Genomic DNA, 17,107 nt, shown 5'->3' on the forward strand with positions numbered 1-17,107 from the left:
AGTGCTTAACTATCAGGCTCCAAAACACCAGGATCCTGCTCCCACCATCAAGATAAACAGAGACCCTGCCTCTGCAACAGTCTGTCCCAGAAAGCTGACGTTAGTGGCAGTGCTGAATTTCCTGATCAGTATAGTACTTCAACTTCTGGATGTTTTGAGAAAACTTCTTTGATCGTGACATCAAGAACAAAATTAAACTTCCTGTTTACCAGGTTACTGTTATCCCTGCTCTCTTGTGCAGTACTGAAACCTGGGTCACATACAGTAGGCACTTGAAGGCTCTTGAAAGATCATCAATGGTACCTCCATGAGTTTCATAGTCATTTGATAACTGATGCACTAACATCTGCATTATGTACCATGCCCACGCTCCCAGCATTGATACTATCATTGTTAACCACCAACTTCATTGAGCTGGGCATGTTTTTTGAATGCCAGACTATAAACTCTTGAACTAGGTCATGTTCTCACAACTGAGCCATGGCCAAAGGATGAAGGGGGGAGCGGTGAAAAAGTGCTTCAGAAACACCCTCAAAACCAACATGAACATATGTGTGGCTGATTCTACAAACCACCATTTGAAATTAAACAAAACTGATTTCCTTTTTAAAAACTTGTCTTGTCAAACACTGGGGTTTTGTTAGCTATGAGAGAGCTACTAGGGTGCATTTGGATGGTATCTACAAGCCAAAATGGACAATTGTGGAGAGGGCTGTATGGTTTAAAAGTATGGGTCTATAACAGAGTAAAAGTTTGGCTTTTTCCAGCATGATGTGCGGGAATGGGAAGTGCCAGTTATTCAATATTCCAGTTAAGGTACATTTACTGATGGAATATCAATTTTCAAAGAATTAGAATACAAAAAATAAAGTATAAAATAGTTTACAGGTACTCGTCAATCCAGTAAGTACTACACTGAAGAGTGGTTGGCTTCTTTAATCATTTAGGTGTATACAATTACTGTTTTCTATACAATAGGTTCTTATGACATCATACATTATTATGGGCAGCGCATGGCATACATCCAAATAAGTAAATACCCAACACTAAAACTATACTGAATGTGAGTTTAATCTTTCTTTGAGTCAGAAAGCACTTCAGGATCTTGCAATGCCTCATGGTCATCATTATCAGCAGCGGTTACTACTGTAAATGTAGAAGGTGTATGAGATAAGGCTGAATCTGTAATGACATCATGCCACACCATGGAAGCTGCCTTTTTGAACAAATCCCTAATATCAGCTTGCTTTCTTGTCTTCTGCCTCTTTTGCGTAAAAACAGGGTGCCAAATGTACAATTGCGCAACCTCCTGAGCAGTATACTAGTCCTCATTACTAGTTGTAAGATTTGTATGGGAGAATATCAGAAATGCTGGTTAATATTCCAGAAAAGCACCTGTAGTAAAACACAGTTTTTATTGTAGCATAAAAAGACGCCTTTGAAAGGCAGGGCATATGAACGAGGCCAGGGATTTTAAATGAAACTAGAAGATATACAGGTTGAACCTCCCTCATCTGGCACCCTTGGGACCTGAGTGGTCCTAGACCAGGGATTTTGCTGTCCCACAGGTTAATGCACCCTGGCCACTATCCCTCCAGTGGTGGCTTGCTGCCGCCAGCTCTCTGACACTGGCCCGTGCTCTGTGGGGCTTCCAGGAATGCTGGCTCTGGCTTGCCCTCCTGCCAGGGCTCTCTGGTCCAGGAGCAGTCTGCTCCTGCTGAACCAGAGTGTACTAGTTTTAGGAGTCATGATCTGTTGCATACAAAAAAGTCTGGGGATTTTCTAAGTGAAAACAATTGTACTTCTGTAGACCCAAATGGTTGGTGGGGCTGCAGTTAAATGCTGTTTTGGTGGCATGGCTTGGGGACACAGTGGCTACGTCTACACGTGCAGCCAACATCGAAATAGCTTATTTCGATGTTGCGACATCGAAATAGTCTATTTCGATGAATAACGTCTACACGTCCTCCAGGGCCAGCAACGTCGATGTTCAACTTCGACGTTGCTCAGCCCAACATCGAAATAGGCGCAGCGAGGGAACGTCTACACGTCAAAGTAGCACACATCGAAATAGGGATGCCAGGCACAGCTGCAGACAGGGTCACAGGGCGGACTCAACAGCAAGCCGCTCCCTTAAAGGGCCCCTCCCAGACACAGTTGCACTAAACAACACAAGATACACAGAGCTGACAACTGGTTGCAGACCCTGTGCCTGCAGCATAGATCCCCAGCTGCCGCAGAAGCAGCCAGAAGCCCTGGGCTAAGGGCTGCTGCCCACGGTGACCATAGAGCCCCGCAGGGGCTGGAGAGAGAGCATCTCTCAACCCCCCAGCTGATGGCCGCCATGGAGGACCCAGCAATTTCGACGTTGCAGGACGCGGATCGTCTACACGGTCCCTACTTCGACGTTGAACATCGAAGTAGGGCGCTATTCCTATCTCCTCATGAGGTTAGCGACTTCGACGTCTCGCCGCCTAACGTCGAAGTTAACTTCGAAATAGCGCCCGACGCGTGTAGATGCGACGGGCGCTATTTCGAAGTTGGTGCCGCTACTTCGAAGTAGCGTGCACGTGTAGACGCAGCTAGTATGTGCTCTTGACTACAACTGTTTGGAGGGCAAAATATCATGCCGGGGAGCTTAGATGGATTTTGACTGAACCTTGCCTCTTTGACTCAGGTTGAGAGAATGCAAAAACTGACAACACCCAACACCAAATGGGAATCACTGGTGACCAATCTCTTTACACACGTACTTCCCTTGTCCATTAACACCACTTTTTTGACAGACAGGAAGACAGAGCACTTGGCACCCATTTCTCTAATTAACAGCAGAGGTACAAGCAAATGGGGATAATAGTGTTCAGGCAGTGCAGACACCTCAGTGGGCTGTGCCAGTGGAGGTGAGCTTGAATACCCTGGCTTGTACCTGAGCCGTCTTTTAATGGTCATATAAATGACTAAAACCACTGCAGTTTTGGGAATATGCTGCTGGTAATGGGCTTAACAAAAAAGAACACAAAACCAGGAATATAATGCAAATGAAATGAGTGTTAATTACTATTAAAAAAAAAAAAAGAATAAATGGAAAGTAACTGAGTCCTAGCATGACATGAGTAATTAACATTTGAAGGGAGCCCTTGTTTTCGGATCCTAGAATTAGGCTGCTAAATCACTTATCGGCTGAAAACAGAACTTTTGTGCTAAATAACATAAGCAAATAGGTCAATACCCAGGAAGAAAGAATGTCTGAGCTAACCAAGATAGGAGGGAGAACATCCAGAGTTCTGGATTAGAGTGGTTCAGCCTGTATGACTAGTCCAGCGTCCTGCAGACCAGACTCTCTCTGCCCAGATGCTCTGTCATGTAGACCAGTTAGGTTTGCTCTCTAAATAAGTTAGAAACATTTCTTTGCTGAATAGCTGGCCGACCATATATTTTCCATGGCTGTCCTGGTCTTTGATGTTCTCTGTTTTGTAAGTTGAGTTAAGATCTGGTTTATGTGCATTTGGTATCACCGAGGGAAAAGAACTTGTATATGGTGGGCATATAAATCCATTTTGCTGTAGATGGCATGGAAGCAATAGAATTATTCAGAGCCTCAGGGCAGTAATACCCAATAGCCAGAGTCTTTATTATCACCCTGTTCTGCCGGATGGTAGGGTTCTATGATTCATGTCAATAGGGTATCCTCTCTCTGCTGAGCAGTGATGCCTATTGGCCAGACTCAATAGAGAAGCCCTGGGCTTGCAGGACATTGAGGCCTCACAGACATGATCAACAGGCATACCTGGGGGTTGCAGGGCAGCAGGGCCTATTGGCCAGAGACAACAGAGCTATCTGGGTTTCCACGTGCGGGAGGAAGGGAAAGACGTCGAACAGCCAGAATCAATAGAATTGTCCTTTGGAGGCCAGGACTGTATGGCCTTGGGGCCAGGTAGGGCATGTGGACCACCACCCATGCTGGGTGAATGGCATTGGCTAGGGAGTCCCAGTGGTGAGTGTGCTGCCACTTAGCAGGGATCCATCCACAACACACTATCATCAGGGGAATGGCTGACCTCACTCATCCCCTGTACGGTGTCCTACTATGATGCTTGTGGCTGTGTCTCTTTCTTCGGGCTCTCCAGGTTCCTCAGCCTGTGCACTTCCCTGTTGCTCAGACCTCCCTGGGGTGTCCAGAGGTAGTGTGACATCTGCTTGGGGCTTGGTCCCTCTAGTTTCCACAGTCTGGGATTCCAGCTGCTCCTGGGTGGGAGCCAGCAAGGAGCAAACATCCTTCCTGTCTAGTGGTCAGCGCTGACTGAGCTGGACTACTCCTTCTTATACTGTTGTTACCACATCTGGAGCATGTCCAGTAGGGAAGTGTGGGTGTGGCTTTTGCGCACAATGCAGAGTTCACCTTTCCCTATCCAATGTGTGGTGAGTTCACCGCTCACGGGGCTTAGCAAACTCAGAGCAGTTTACCTGAAATGGAAATAGGTGGTCTGGCAGTGATACTGTAGTAATTTCTGGCCAATGCAGTTTCCACCAATTGAGACTTACTTGCCCAAAACATTTCATGGTCCTGCTTTAAGTTGAGTTGCACAAGACATTGGGGGAGGTCTGTGTTCTTGATTGCTCCTTTTTTAGCAAGCCACATGTGTTTCTTTGATTTCTGGGATCTTTTGAATAAAATCCATTGAAGATGAGGGCTGAGGTGCTTTTTTTCCCAACACTTTGTTGGCAGCGTCCATATTAGAAGACTGCCAACAGTCTCACAAGTGGTTAATGTATTTGTGTTTGTAGATTTCAGCCTGGTTTTCCATTTTGACAGCAGCATCGCCCAGCTGTACGTCTACCTGACTTGCTTTGAGTTGCTTTCAACTTCATTTTCGCTATAGCCACCAACAAGTAGCCGTTGTTAATAATGGTCTCACTGGCACCTCTCCAACATGTCTCGCAGAGTCCTGCCATGGGCGTGCGATTTGACAAGAGTAGAGACATGAATAGTTTTCAGTTGAATATGTTCCTAACAGCAAATCTATGTTTTATGTGAAGCTCCAAAAACTGTGAAGCCCTTATTTAATGAAGGCGTGTTCTGGGTTTTAGTGTGAGTAATATTTTACTAGTAGCCCGGTTGCAGCTCAGCTTGCAAGTGGAAATAGGCCTGGAAGAAAGTTCTAGACAGAAACTTGTAAAACACATCCAAAATGTATGGGACGGGTTCCATTGGGGGCCCAGCCCCGCACTGGCTGCAAGAGGGGTTGGGGCTGGTGTGGTGTGGTATGGGGGAAGCCTTCATTAGCGGGGCTGGGCCAGGCCATACACTGGCTAGGGAAGGGGCTGGGACTGGGGCTGTCGCTGTCCCACTGCAGTGCAGGGGCTCTACTGGGGGGGACTGGGTGATGAGAGGCTGATACGGTGTGGGCTTTGTTGGGGGGCTGGGCTGGGCCCTGCACTGGCCAGGGAAGGGGTTGGCACAGTGTGGTTAGTTGTGGGGAGGAAACATGGTAGAAACTTGCCAGAGAGACACAGCAAAAATAATATATATGATGTGTGGTGCATAGCACCAAATGCCTGCAACATTCACCCTCTCTCCCTCCTGCCCTGTTCCCCCCAGCAGCCTAAGATTAGTGAGGGAGTTGGAAACCACCAAGCCCAAGAGTTTTGACACAGGAAGGGTGAGGTGTATGTGGACTTATTTGATGTAAAAGCTGTGTTTGACTCTTTTGATAGTCTCTCTTTTGGCTCTGCCTGTATGCACTAGTATGCCTGACAAGCTCCTCAAGCTTCTCTTAGATGTGCATTGCTAAGAGAGCCATGTCCACGTAGGTACTAGGATGTACAACAGCAATGATCCTCAAGGATAGGTGGCTGCCAATGAGTTGTTCAACACGCTTATTGACTGATGGCAGTTGTCACTAGCTGACAACCAGGTGTTGTTACAGTTCTACCATCTATTTTGTCAGTTGTATGAAAGATTCAGATATGCTTCAGTTGCTCCCATATTTCAGGTATGTATTACACTCCAGCATTATGGGAACAGACATTTGTGTTTCAGTGTTAAACTTAACAAATTCTGGGACTAAGTTATAATACAAATAGAAACTATTTTGGGCATTAAATAGATCTCACTTCTCTTCTCCGCTAAATTAATTTTTTAGCGGAAAAAGTATTTCTAGATTCAGTGAACTCCAGCTACGTATATCTTCGGCTGCTGTGTGTGTAAATTTTGAGGCTCTAGAAAAGTAACTTTTTGAAATCATCGAAAACAACAAGAAGTCCTGTGGCACCTTATAGATACAGATTAACACGGCTACCTCTCTGATACTTTTGAAATCATTGCTTTTTCTTGATTTATATGAACTATATTGCCAATGCTATAGTTGGTTTTAAAATGGTAGAAGACCGAAATAGAAAGTGTATTGATAAACAACAGGAGCCACAAACTCTTGTGTTAATGTATTTATCTGTGGTAGATTCAGATTCCGTAGGATGCAAGTCGTCTTTTTTATGGTTTTGAATGTACCTAATGAGCAATGATGTAATGTTCTTAGTCAAAAAAGAGCTCTGAGTAGGTGATAAGCGTTCTTTGTCTCAGCATAGCATTAATTTCAAGTGGTGTTCTCCTTTAAATGGCAGATGTGTATTCCAGGTTAGATGTTTGGACCTAGCACACGAGAGCTGGAGACTTTTGCTTTCTCCTACAATGGAACTTATCTGAAGGGTGCCTGTAGGTACCCCGTACCTGTGTGGGAGTTTTCGACAGACCCATGCCTGCCAACAGGGGGACAAGGGTGTTGGGGGCAAAAGGGCAGTTGCCCTGGCGCAGTGGCAGGTGCTCTAGAGCCCTTTGAAGTGCCATGGTTTGCTGCTATGTGTGGCTGTGGGTGGGAGTGTGGGGAAGGGGCCAGCAACGTTAAAGGCAACTGCCATTGGCCCTGCCCCTTCTGCTCTTTGCCTCACCATGAGCTGGGTCTCCCACTTTCCTCTGGGCCTATGATGGCTGTCAGCCCCACTGAGAGACCCTCCCCCCCAACCTCTGGTCATTCATTATCTCATGGGGTCCCTTAAAAGAGGAAGCACAAAACTTTTTGTGCTCAGAGGAGTGTTTGCCAGTTAATCATTCTTTACAAAATTGACAGTAGTTTTTTTTTCCCTTTTTTACAGACACCATTTGTCAGTTCTCTGTCAGTGCAGTGATAACCATGGGTATTGGTAAGTGTTTGCTTAAGTAATGGTGAGCACAGATATTTGTATAGTTATTCTGTTCAAATGGGGACTTTATTAAACTCCAGAACAAAGAGTATCAGAACTTGTCTTCAGCTAATAGCTTTTTGGAATGTTGATTTTTGTCTTGATAAAGTGGTTCTTGTTCAAAGGAAGTTTCCTTTCTGCTTAGAATTGAAGGGTAATAATCCTATTATATTTCTGCCATAGACTGGTATAATGAACTGTCTACATTAGAATCCATCTTAACAGATAGAGGAACCGGTAACAGAACTACAAATTAGTAGTGGCTTAGGTACAAGTGGTCCTGACATGTATAAAATATATACAGAGTAAAGTCCACACCTGGTGTTTTTTAAAAGACCAGTTACGCAAAGCTGAAAGCAGTTATGAATGAAATCAGCTGGAAAAAAGAATTAAACAGAAAAAAGTAAATAAAAAGTGGGAATAGTTTAAGATCACTTTACTTGATGCAGAAGAAGTCACAATCAAAAGGACGCTATACTGCTGAACGAGCAGACAAAAAAAGATAACTATATTTAACAAATAGAAGAAAGGGTAAGTGGATAATAATTAATATAAATCAGAAGCTAGGATTTGTAGAAAATTGATAAAAGAAACAATGGGATATAACGAGAAATCTATGACCGTTAGAGTTAAGACAATAAGGATTTTTTAAAGAACATTAGGATAAAAAGAATCCCAGCAATGGATTTGATTTGTTACCTGGTGGAACACATAGATTTATCAAAACCAATGCAGAAAAAGCAGACATGTTCAATTAATATTTCTGCCCATTTTGGGGGGGGAATTGGGTGTAATCATTGTATGATGACACTCTGCATTTCTGGAGAACAACAACAAGTCCTGTGGCACCTTATAGACTCACAGATATTTTGGAGCATAAGCTTTTATGGGTAAAGACCTGCCTCCTCAAATGCATGGGGGTGGGGCGTGGTTTCAGAGGAGTATTTAAAGAGTGGGGTCCCAGTAAAAGGGAAGGCCAGCGCTGACAAGGTCTGCTCACTCAGGGTGGAAATGTCCCATTATAGGTAGTATACATCAAGAGAGGAGAAAACAAGTCAGATCAGTCAGGGAGTGGGGGGACGTGGCCCATCCTCAGATTCTAATGTGGAGATGTGAACATCCAGAGCAGAAAAACTGCTTTTGTAAGGGGCCAGCCACTCCCAGTCTGTGTTTAGTTGTTGGTGGATGAAGTTGAATGTCAAATTTGCAAATGAATTGCAGCTCAGAGATTTCTTTCTCCATTTGATTTTTGAAATTTTTGTGGTAGGACTGCTATTTTTAAATCTGTTACTCAGTTTCCAGGCAGATTAAAGTGTTCTCCTACAGGTTTTTTGCATATTACCATTTCTGATGTCTGATTTATGTCCATTTATTCTTTTACATAGAGACTGTCCAGTTTGGCCAGTGTAAATTGCAGTGGGGTATTGCTGGCACGTGATGGCATATATTGTATTAGTAGATGTGCAGGTAAAGGAGCTCCTGATGGTGTGGTTGATGTTAGGTCCTGTGATGATATTGCTGGTGTAGATATGTGAGCAGAGTTGGCAGCAAGGTTTGTTGCAGGGATTCATTCCATGTTTAGAGTTACTGTGATGTGGTCTATAGTTGCTGGTGAGAATTTGTTTGAGGTTGGCAGGCTCTCTGTAGGCAAGGACAGGCCTGCCCCCAGGGTCTGTGAGAATGAAGGATCATTGTCCAGGATGGGTTGCAGATCACTGATGATGCACAGGAGAGGCTTTAGCTGGGGGCTTTTGAAACAACCCCCCTCCCCCCCCACACTCTTGCATCTGACAAAGTGGGTCTTTACCCACGAAGGCTTGTGCTCCAAAATATCTGTTAGTCTATAAGGTGCCACAGGACGACTTCTTGCTCTTGAAGATACAGAGTAACACGGCTACCTCTCTGATACTTGCATTTCTGTAGCATCTCAGGAGGATGCTAAACAGCAGATGCTAAGTTCAACATTTTAAAAATCAGTAAGTCCAAGTGACCTGCATCCAAGAGTTATTAAAGTGCTCAGTTAGAACTTGTGAGTCTGTTAGTATTTGTTTTCAATAAGTCATGGAACACCAGGGAATTTCCAGAAGATTGCAAAAAAGTTAATGTTGTGCCAATATTTTAAAAGGGTGAATGGGAAGACTGGGTAGTTAAATGTATAGGCCTGTCATCTGGACATTGTCTGGGCAAGAGAATGGATTGGCTTGAATGGGACTGAAGATGTTAAAATAATTAATGCTAATCACCATGGATTTATGAAAAATAGATAACGTCTAATTTGAGACCTTTCTTTGAAATTACAGATGCAGTGGATAATGGTAATAGTTATGATGTCATACTATACTTGATAGTTCTGTAAGATGTTTGATTTGATTTTTAAAAAAGCCCTTAAATACCAAATTAGCACAGCACATGTAACTGTCAATGTGGAGTCATAATCAAGCGAGCATGTTTCTAGTGGCTCTGTGAGGATTGATTCTTGGCCCTACATTTTAGATTTTTTAAGAATGATATGGAAGAAAATATAAAGTCACTGATAAGTTTGCAGATAACATAAATGTTGGGAGAGTGGTAGACAGTGAAGAGGACAAGTCACTGATTTTGAGTGAGATAGGTTGGTAAACTGGTTGCAGCCAAATACACTACTTAATGTAGTTAATGTATATATCTAGAAACAAAGAATGAAGCTCATACAGGATGGGGGGCTTGATCTGGGAAAGTGGTAACTGGTTATTTTAAAAAAAAAGTGGGTGACGAATAATCAGCTTGAATGTAAGTTTTCAGTGCATCATTGTGGTCAAAAGGGCAAATGCAACCCTTGCATATACAAAGAAAGGACAGTTAAGTAAGAATAGAGCGACTATTTTACATCTTCATGTAGCAGCAGCACCAATGCCACAGAAATACTATGCCAAATTCTGATATTCAAAATTCAAGAATGATGTTGATGAATTGGAGAGAGTGCAGACAAGAGCCACAAGAAAGGTTAAAGGATTAGAAAATAAGCCTAGAAATACCTACATTGGGAACTGTAGCCAACCAGGCTCAGGTTCCCCAGAAACGAGGCTGCACCCAGAAGGCGAGTGCTATATTTGGTTTATTGAAAGCGCGTGACACCCGCAACGGGAGCCCCGGAGACGCCGCAGTCACTAGTGGGGGAAAACCCGACGCGTCGGAGCTTCGCTCAGGGAGAGGCTCTGTAACAGGCCTCCTAACACTAGGTGATAAAGCTGAACTCATTAACATAAGATTGCCTAAAATTGCCTATGCATTCCTATCACTATCTCTTGTGGCCTACTGCCAGCATAGCCTTGAAATCTTGGCAAGCGCGGCTTGTTCTGCAGCAGTTCCCATGGCAGTTATTTTTCAGCTTTTCACCTTGCACAGACTGGTCTGTTTAGATTCTTCTGAGGATTCACAGATGGGTTGGACTGCACTCTCGACCATTACAATGTCTTCTCGTACCCTACAGGAACAAATATTGGCAAATGGGCTCTTGAACCTATAAAAGGAAAGCATAACTCTGTTCAGTGCCTGGAAATTGAAGCTAGACAAGTTCAGACCAGAAATTTACAACAGTGAGGTACTTGGCCATTAGGACAATTTAACAAGGCTATTAATGGATTTTCTATCACTGGCAAGTTTAAAATTGGATCTTTTTGTAAAAGATACATGCTGGGAGTCACTTTTGAGACGTGTTATGGCCTGTACTGTGCAGAAATCCAGACTAGATGATCTCAGTGATCTGTTTTGGCCTTGCAGTGTATGAATACAGTAAAACCCTGAGATACATATCCCCTATGTAACTCAGCTTTTTCACTCAGCAGGTTGGGGTGGCGAGGTTCTGCTTGGTTCCCAGCTCCCCACCGCTTGCAGGGCTGCTCAGTTTCCTGGCTGCTTCTCCCTGCCTTTCCCAACCACATGGCCGTCCACCTGACAGTGGCACGACTGGGGGAAGGCAGGGAGAAGGGGCTCTTAGCCTGCCTTGCTGCCCGCAGCTGTGGGCAGATAGGCAGGCTGACAGCTGCAGAGCAGTTTCAAGTTGTGCTTAACTCACATTAAAGCAATTTACATGCAACTTGAAGCTGCACATTTTTGGGGGTTTACTGTACATATAGTAGTTACTGTAAATGCTAATATGTGAGTTCATTTTTGGAGGTTTCAGATGGGCTCCATAGAAAAGATTGCACTGTGACTTCCACTTAAAGCAAAGCTAAAGGTTCTCTGTGGCATGCTTTAAGTGAGGTTTAGTTTCTAAACGTCGCATAATAATTTTTCTCGGCATGACAACATTTTAACTGAACTTCATTTTTCCTGAGGAAATGAACTTAACAAAGGAAACTTCCTTCCTTTTTAAAATCTTGCCCTGCCTTTTCTCCTTCTTGAATTCCTCTAGCTAAATAAACATCAAAACAAAAAAGGCAGTAAAGTAGCACTTGTTTTGATAGTATATAGACTACCACAGCTTTCTCTCTGTTACTAAATAAACATATTCCCCTACAAGCTCCAGATTTCACAAGCATAACATTTTCAGATAAGCTCTCAGAGCACAGCCATTTTGAAATTCTTAAACTAAACATATTGGCCATGTCTACACGGCTGCCTCCCTTCCAGAAGGGGTTTGGTAATGAGTAATGGAGAATATTCAAATGAGATGCAGATTTAAATATCTTGTGCCTCATTTGCATAGCCCTGTAAGATTTCACTTTCGGAAGAGCCCCTTCCAGAAGCTACAGAACCATGTAGACGGGTCCCTTCTGAAAGGGACCCCCACTTCTGAAAGCCCCTTATTCCTCAGCCACCTATAGCTGCAGCCTGATTTCTCCCTTCACTGCTTCCCATCAACAGCTGTTTTAGCTTTTCCAACTCAGCTCTTTCCTGCTGCCATTGCTGAATCACTGTCCTGTTAACATCCCTGGGTATTAAAAATTAAACATGCACATAAAAGTTGTGCACAAACTGCTCTTGGGGGATTCTGCACCAAAAATTTTAAAATTTTGTGCACAATATTTTAATATTCTGCAGATTTTGTCAGAATAACAGTAGGGCTCTGTCTACACTATCCCAAAACTTCAAAATGGCCATGCAAATGGCCATTTCGACGTTCACTAATGAAGTGCTGAAATACACATTCAGAGCCTCATTAGAACACCGTCAAATCTAAATCTTCACCTTCTTCCCACGTGTTTCCCACCAAATGGACTTACTGCTGCCACACAAGTAACTTAAATCAAATGCTTCAGCAGTGTATTGTGGGAACCTATCCCACAATTCGCTGAGCCCCATTGTAGTATGGCTCTACAAGTAAATGTGGGTATATGACACCATCTTCGCACATTTCATTCCCCTCCTTACCCTGCCATGTTAAGTATAGTTAAGTAGACACAGGTGCTAGACTGAAATGGCGTGCCTAGGCTTTATTTTGGGTTTGGATATTGACTTATGCCTCCTGGGAAAGAGGAATCTTAAGTAGACATGGGTGCTACACTGAAATTTGACTGAATCATCAGTAATGGCCCAGGGTGGCTAAAAGACAGTACACCTTTGACTGCCATGAAAATTGTGACTGCCCATGGAGACCCTTTCAAGATCCTGAATCTGGATTTAGGCCACATGGGAAATTAAACCCTTATGCTTAAGTAGACATGGTTGTTACACTCAGACTTGAATGAATCAGCAGTAATGGGCCGGAGCGGCTGAAAGACAGTACACTTTTGACATCCACGAAAATTGTGACCGCCCACAGAGGCCCATTCAGGTACTTTTATCTGGATTTAGGTCTCCTACCAAAGAAGACCCTTATGTCTAAACAGGCACAGTTGCTACACTGAAACTCGAATGATTCATCAGGCTAAAAGACCCCAGACTACAGCCAGGTTTGCACCTGGAAAAAAAGACCCTTAGGACAAGAATATTCTCTGCTGCAAGCCTTACTTTGACAATTGTGATAACTGTATAGCTTATGCATTGCCTTTGTTGAAACATGTATGGCTTAGGGCTGCTAAAAGAGCCCTGGCTACAGCCAGCCGCTGAAAATCATTACTGTTGAGGGAGAAGTCCCCTGGGGAGCTAAAAGAACCCATACTGAAGCCAGCCCTCAAAAATTGTGACTGCCAAGGGAGATGTCCCCCAAGCGGCTACAAGACCCCCGGATACAGCCAGCCCCCGAAAATCATGACAACCAAGGGAGACATCTCTCAGGCGGCTAAAAGATCCTCTGCTGAAGCCAGCCCCCGAAAATTGAGATCCTCACCGTGTGCAATCTGCCTGGCACCTTGTACAGCACGTCCTTTTATTGGTTCAGGGTGAAGCCACGTGATGCGGCTGGGTGTGGGAATGTTCCAGACTGTGTGGCGCCTTCAGGAGGTGCTTAGGAATGTGGGGATCAGGACAACAAGTAAACGGCTAAAAAGAAGTTTCTCATACAGACAAGCATGACCCCTGTCCACAGCCTTGCTGATACATGGTAAGGGGCAAGGGTGGAGCAGCAGTTGGCACTAGGTGTACACACAACCACAGACCCCACAGCTGCACTCCTAGGAAAGGAAGAGAGGGAAGATTTTTCAGCCTCTCATGACCCTACAGCCATGGGCTTGCAGGTGCCGAATTGCAGCAGTCTTCCTGTTGCCTAACTCCTTTGCAGTTGAGAGTAGTGGAGAAGTAAGAGGCCAGAGTGGAGAACTGTGGTGCATTGTGGGGCACATATGGGACATGAGCGGAAGCTGATGAATTTGATTTAAAGACATGCCGCATCCTCACTACCCTTCATTTGGAATTTTAAATTCGAATTGAAGGGTACACCCGTCAGGTTACTACGATTTTAGGATTTCAATATCATGTTGATTTTAGTGGTCCATAAGTCAATGGAATTTACAGTGAGCACAGGCACTTGGAAAAAATCAGGCTAACTGACTTAAAATCGATTTTATCTCGTAGGGTAGATGCAGCCTGAGTCCAGAAACAAGTTGAAAATTATCTGGCTGTGTCCATCTAGCTCTTGTTGATTTTCTTTTGTGTCTTCTTTAGTTAACACTTTTTATGGTAAACCACAAACAGGGAGCAAACAATATGAATAAAGAAAACAGTTTTGTTTTGTTCCCCAGTCTTTGCTTATTATTGTAATTGCTCTGATGGATTTGGACCCACATTTTTCAAGAGACTGGATATAGGTCGGACTTCTGTAAATGGATTTGATTTGCAGAGCACTCAGACTCTAAAAATGGTCTTTTTAGATACCCCAGCTTGGACACACTAAAGAATGTCTGTAAACTATCACAGTGTCTTTCAAATTGAAAAGCTGAAAAATTGTGATGGGGATGTTGTGTTCAGAGCCTTTATTGGAGCTCAAAATACTTCTTTAAACAGTCGGACTTTTCAGAAATGTGGTTTGTTACTTTACTCCTTCATTAGTAAATACAACTCTTCATCCTTCTGGAATTTAGTAAGCCAACATTTATTTTCATTTGGTAAATTCTAATAAATGACTGTTGTTTACTGAGAGGCTACCATTTCTCTTCTTTCCTGTTCTCTTGTTTTCCCACACTGTTGTTTTCTGGAATGATAGAAAAGTGGAAGTCTTACTGTGCCAGACCTCAGCTGGATAATTGTTCTTGTAACTCTTTTACTGTAGGTGCATGGTATAGAACAATAGAGAATATCAGCAGGAAAAAGCTGGATTTTGTGTTTGTGCTTAAAATCTCATGGAGGACTTGATTCTCTGTGAGGCTCTATGTCCAGTTTTTTAACATATGCACACAGTTACTAAGATTACAAAGGCAAATATACAATTAGCACATGCAAATTCCTGTCTTGCATCTAACGGATTATTTATGTATGTAAATATTTGATGCAGAGGATTTCATATTGAGATCAGTCATTCCATTCTACTGCTAGATTTTTGGTCTCTTGGGGTCTATTTTTCACATATCAAATTATTTAAAAGCAAGTTATGCACTTTTTTTGCTATCCCTGAACCGAAGGATTTGCTAGAAAGAAATATGTTGCTCAAGTTGAACAAATTGAAATGTTAACTTAAATGTCTACTGCATTTATTTTCTTAGCCTAATGTTGGTATTGGCCATTTGGTTTTAAAATGATGCTATTTATGACAGTACAGGTGTGCAAAGGAATGTAATAACCATTGCTAAAGTGGACTGGTAGCAAATTTACAATCTTTAAAAAGCCCTGTAAAATTCAAGCCTATCATATGTAGTTAAACAATTACTGAAGCAGAGTTGGAAAGATGGCCTTTGTCGGAGAGTTTGTCATTCACCCACTTGGATTTGGAGAGTTCCAGACCCTGGTGCATGCCAGCATGTGCACAATGGGGAAGCAGGCACAACAAAACTTATGCCTGAGCCAACTGTAAGAGATGTGGCAGAGAAAAGGAAAAAAGGTTCAGGCATGCCAGAAATAAGTCATTTAATCAGAGGATGAGCAGAGAGGCTGGAAGGCCAGAAAGTCAGAAGACAAGAGGGGCTCAGAAAGAAAGAAAACACTTACTCTTTGATCCTTTTTTGAAGACCACATTTCGTTCCAAAAGGTTGGGGTTCCTAATGTCATGGTAGCTAGTGAAGTTCAGTGCTGCATAAGAAAATGTCTAGAACAAATCTTAGAAATAGTCAGTCATTCTGGAGTGATTCTCATGAGGTATTATAGATAATAGGTTTCAGCATAAAACTTATGAGAATTTCAGATATTATCCTCCACATATTTTTGCAGGGGAGGCAAAATTTCCCACTTATGTACCATTTGCTCTCTGTAGTCATGAAAGGAAGCATTTAAGTTTAAATTCCTCTTTAATCAGGATGGTGCTCATACATGTGATTTGGTTCCATTGACTTCAGTGTTTAAGTTAAGCCTGAGCTGAACAGGGGTGTTGAGCTGAACCTCTCTGTGGTTCAGTGTGGTTTAAACACTGTGTGGCATTGTACATATAATGCTCCATAGTCTACGGAAAAGTAGTTTCAATAGTCACTAGCACTTGGAGGAGCCTTCATACTTTTCTAAGTAAAGAGACTGTTTCTCTCCTGTGTGGTTTTATCCTAAACTTCTGGAAATAATGTGGCTACGTTCTCAGAAGTGACCTTTGTGTTCTCTTCCTCTTTTCAGTGTTCCTAACAGAGAACAAAGCCAACTCTGTGTTAAAACGATACCCAAGAGCCAATGGATTTTTGGAAGAGATAAAGCAAGGGAACATAAAACGTGAGTGCATAGAAGAAATTTGTACCTATGAGGAAGCAAGAGAAGCTTTTGAAAACGATGAAAAGACAGTAAGTTTAAAAAAAATGAATTATTTAATGCGAGCTGAAATGTATGCTTAGTGGCCTCACACTTCCCTACATTCCACTAGATACCTTAGCTTATTCATTTTTACCAAGTGTATTGTGACAAAACTAGTAAGCTACTCCACACTAACAGGCGTAAAGGGACTTTTGGAGTAGCACGGGCACTTTGAAGTACCAGCGGCTGACTTGCGGCTACACGCAAGCTGGCATTTTGAAGTTTCACACTTCGAAGTTGCCGTGGGGAAGATTTTGCCTGATGAAGTGCTGCATATGCACCGCAGCACTTCATTAGTAATCTCCGGACACCCTGATTACCGTGCCCCCTTCAAAGTTTGGAGCTAGTCTAGACACAGCCAAACAGAATTCAAGTACCTTTCCTGAAACCGCAGCTGTGCCCCAGCAGAATACCTGTCACTTACAAAGCAGTTGGTCCAGAGCTTTATTTAAACTGCATGCAACCAATAAGACAATGTGTGCAGTCTCTAAATATGGGGTGTTGGGTACTCTGTTTGAAGTGTTTTCAGAATACAGCTAAGTCAGGAAAGATACTTCTCTGGAGTTCACGATAGACTTGGATGAAAATGGGG

At 43.1% G+C, this 17,107-nt stretch overlaps 1 protein-coding gene across 2 annotated transcripts in view; it reads left to right on the forward strand.

The window, feature by feature from the left end:
• PRRG1 (proline rich and Gla domain 1) overlaps positions 1-17,107 on the forward strand; it is a 45,767-nt gene that overhangs the window by 16,075 nt on the left and 12,585 nt on the right. For both annotated transcript variants that reach the window (XM_074994708.1, XM_074994716.1), the window contains exons 2-3: positions 7,150-7,197; positions 16,345-16,505. In XM_074994708.1, coding sequence (XP_074850809.1) covers positions 7,188-7,197; positions 16,345-16,505 — 171 coding nt within the window. In that variant the 5' untranslated portion in view covers positions 7,150-7,187. The remainder of the gene's footprint in view (positions 1-7,149; positions 7,198-16,344; positions 16,506-17,107) is intronic.

Source organism: Carettochelys insculpta, chromosome 1, assembly GCF_033958435.1.
Source record: "Carettochelys insculpta isolate YL-2023 chromosome 1, ASM3395843v1, whole genome shotgun sequence".
Taxonomy (NCBI): domain Eukaryota; kingdom Metazoa; phylum Chordata; order Testudines; family Carettochelyidae; genus Carettochelys; species Carettochelys insculpta.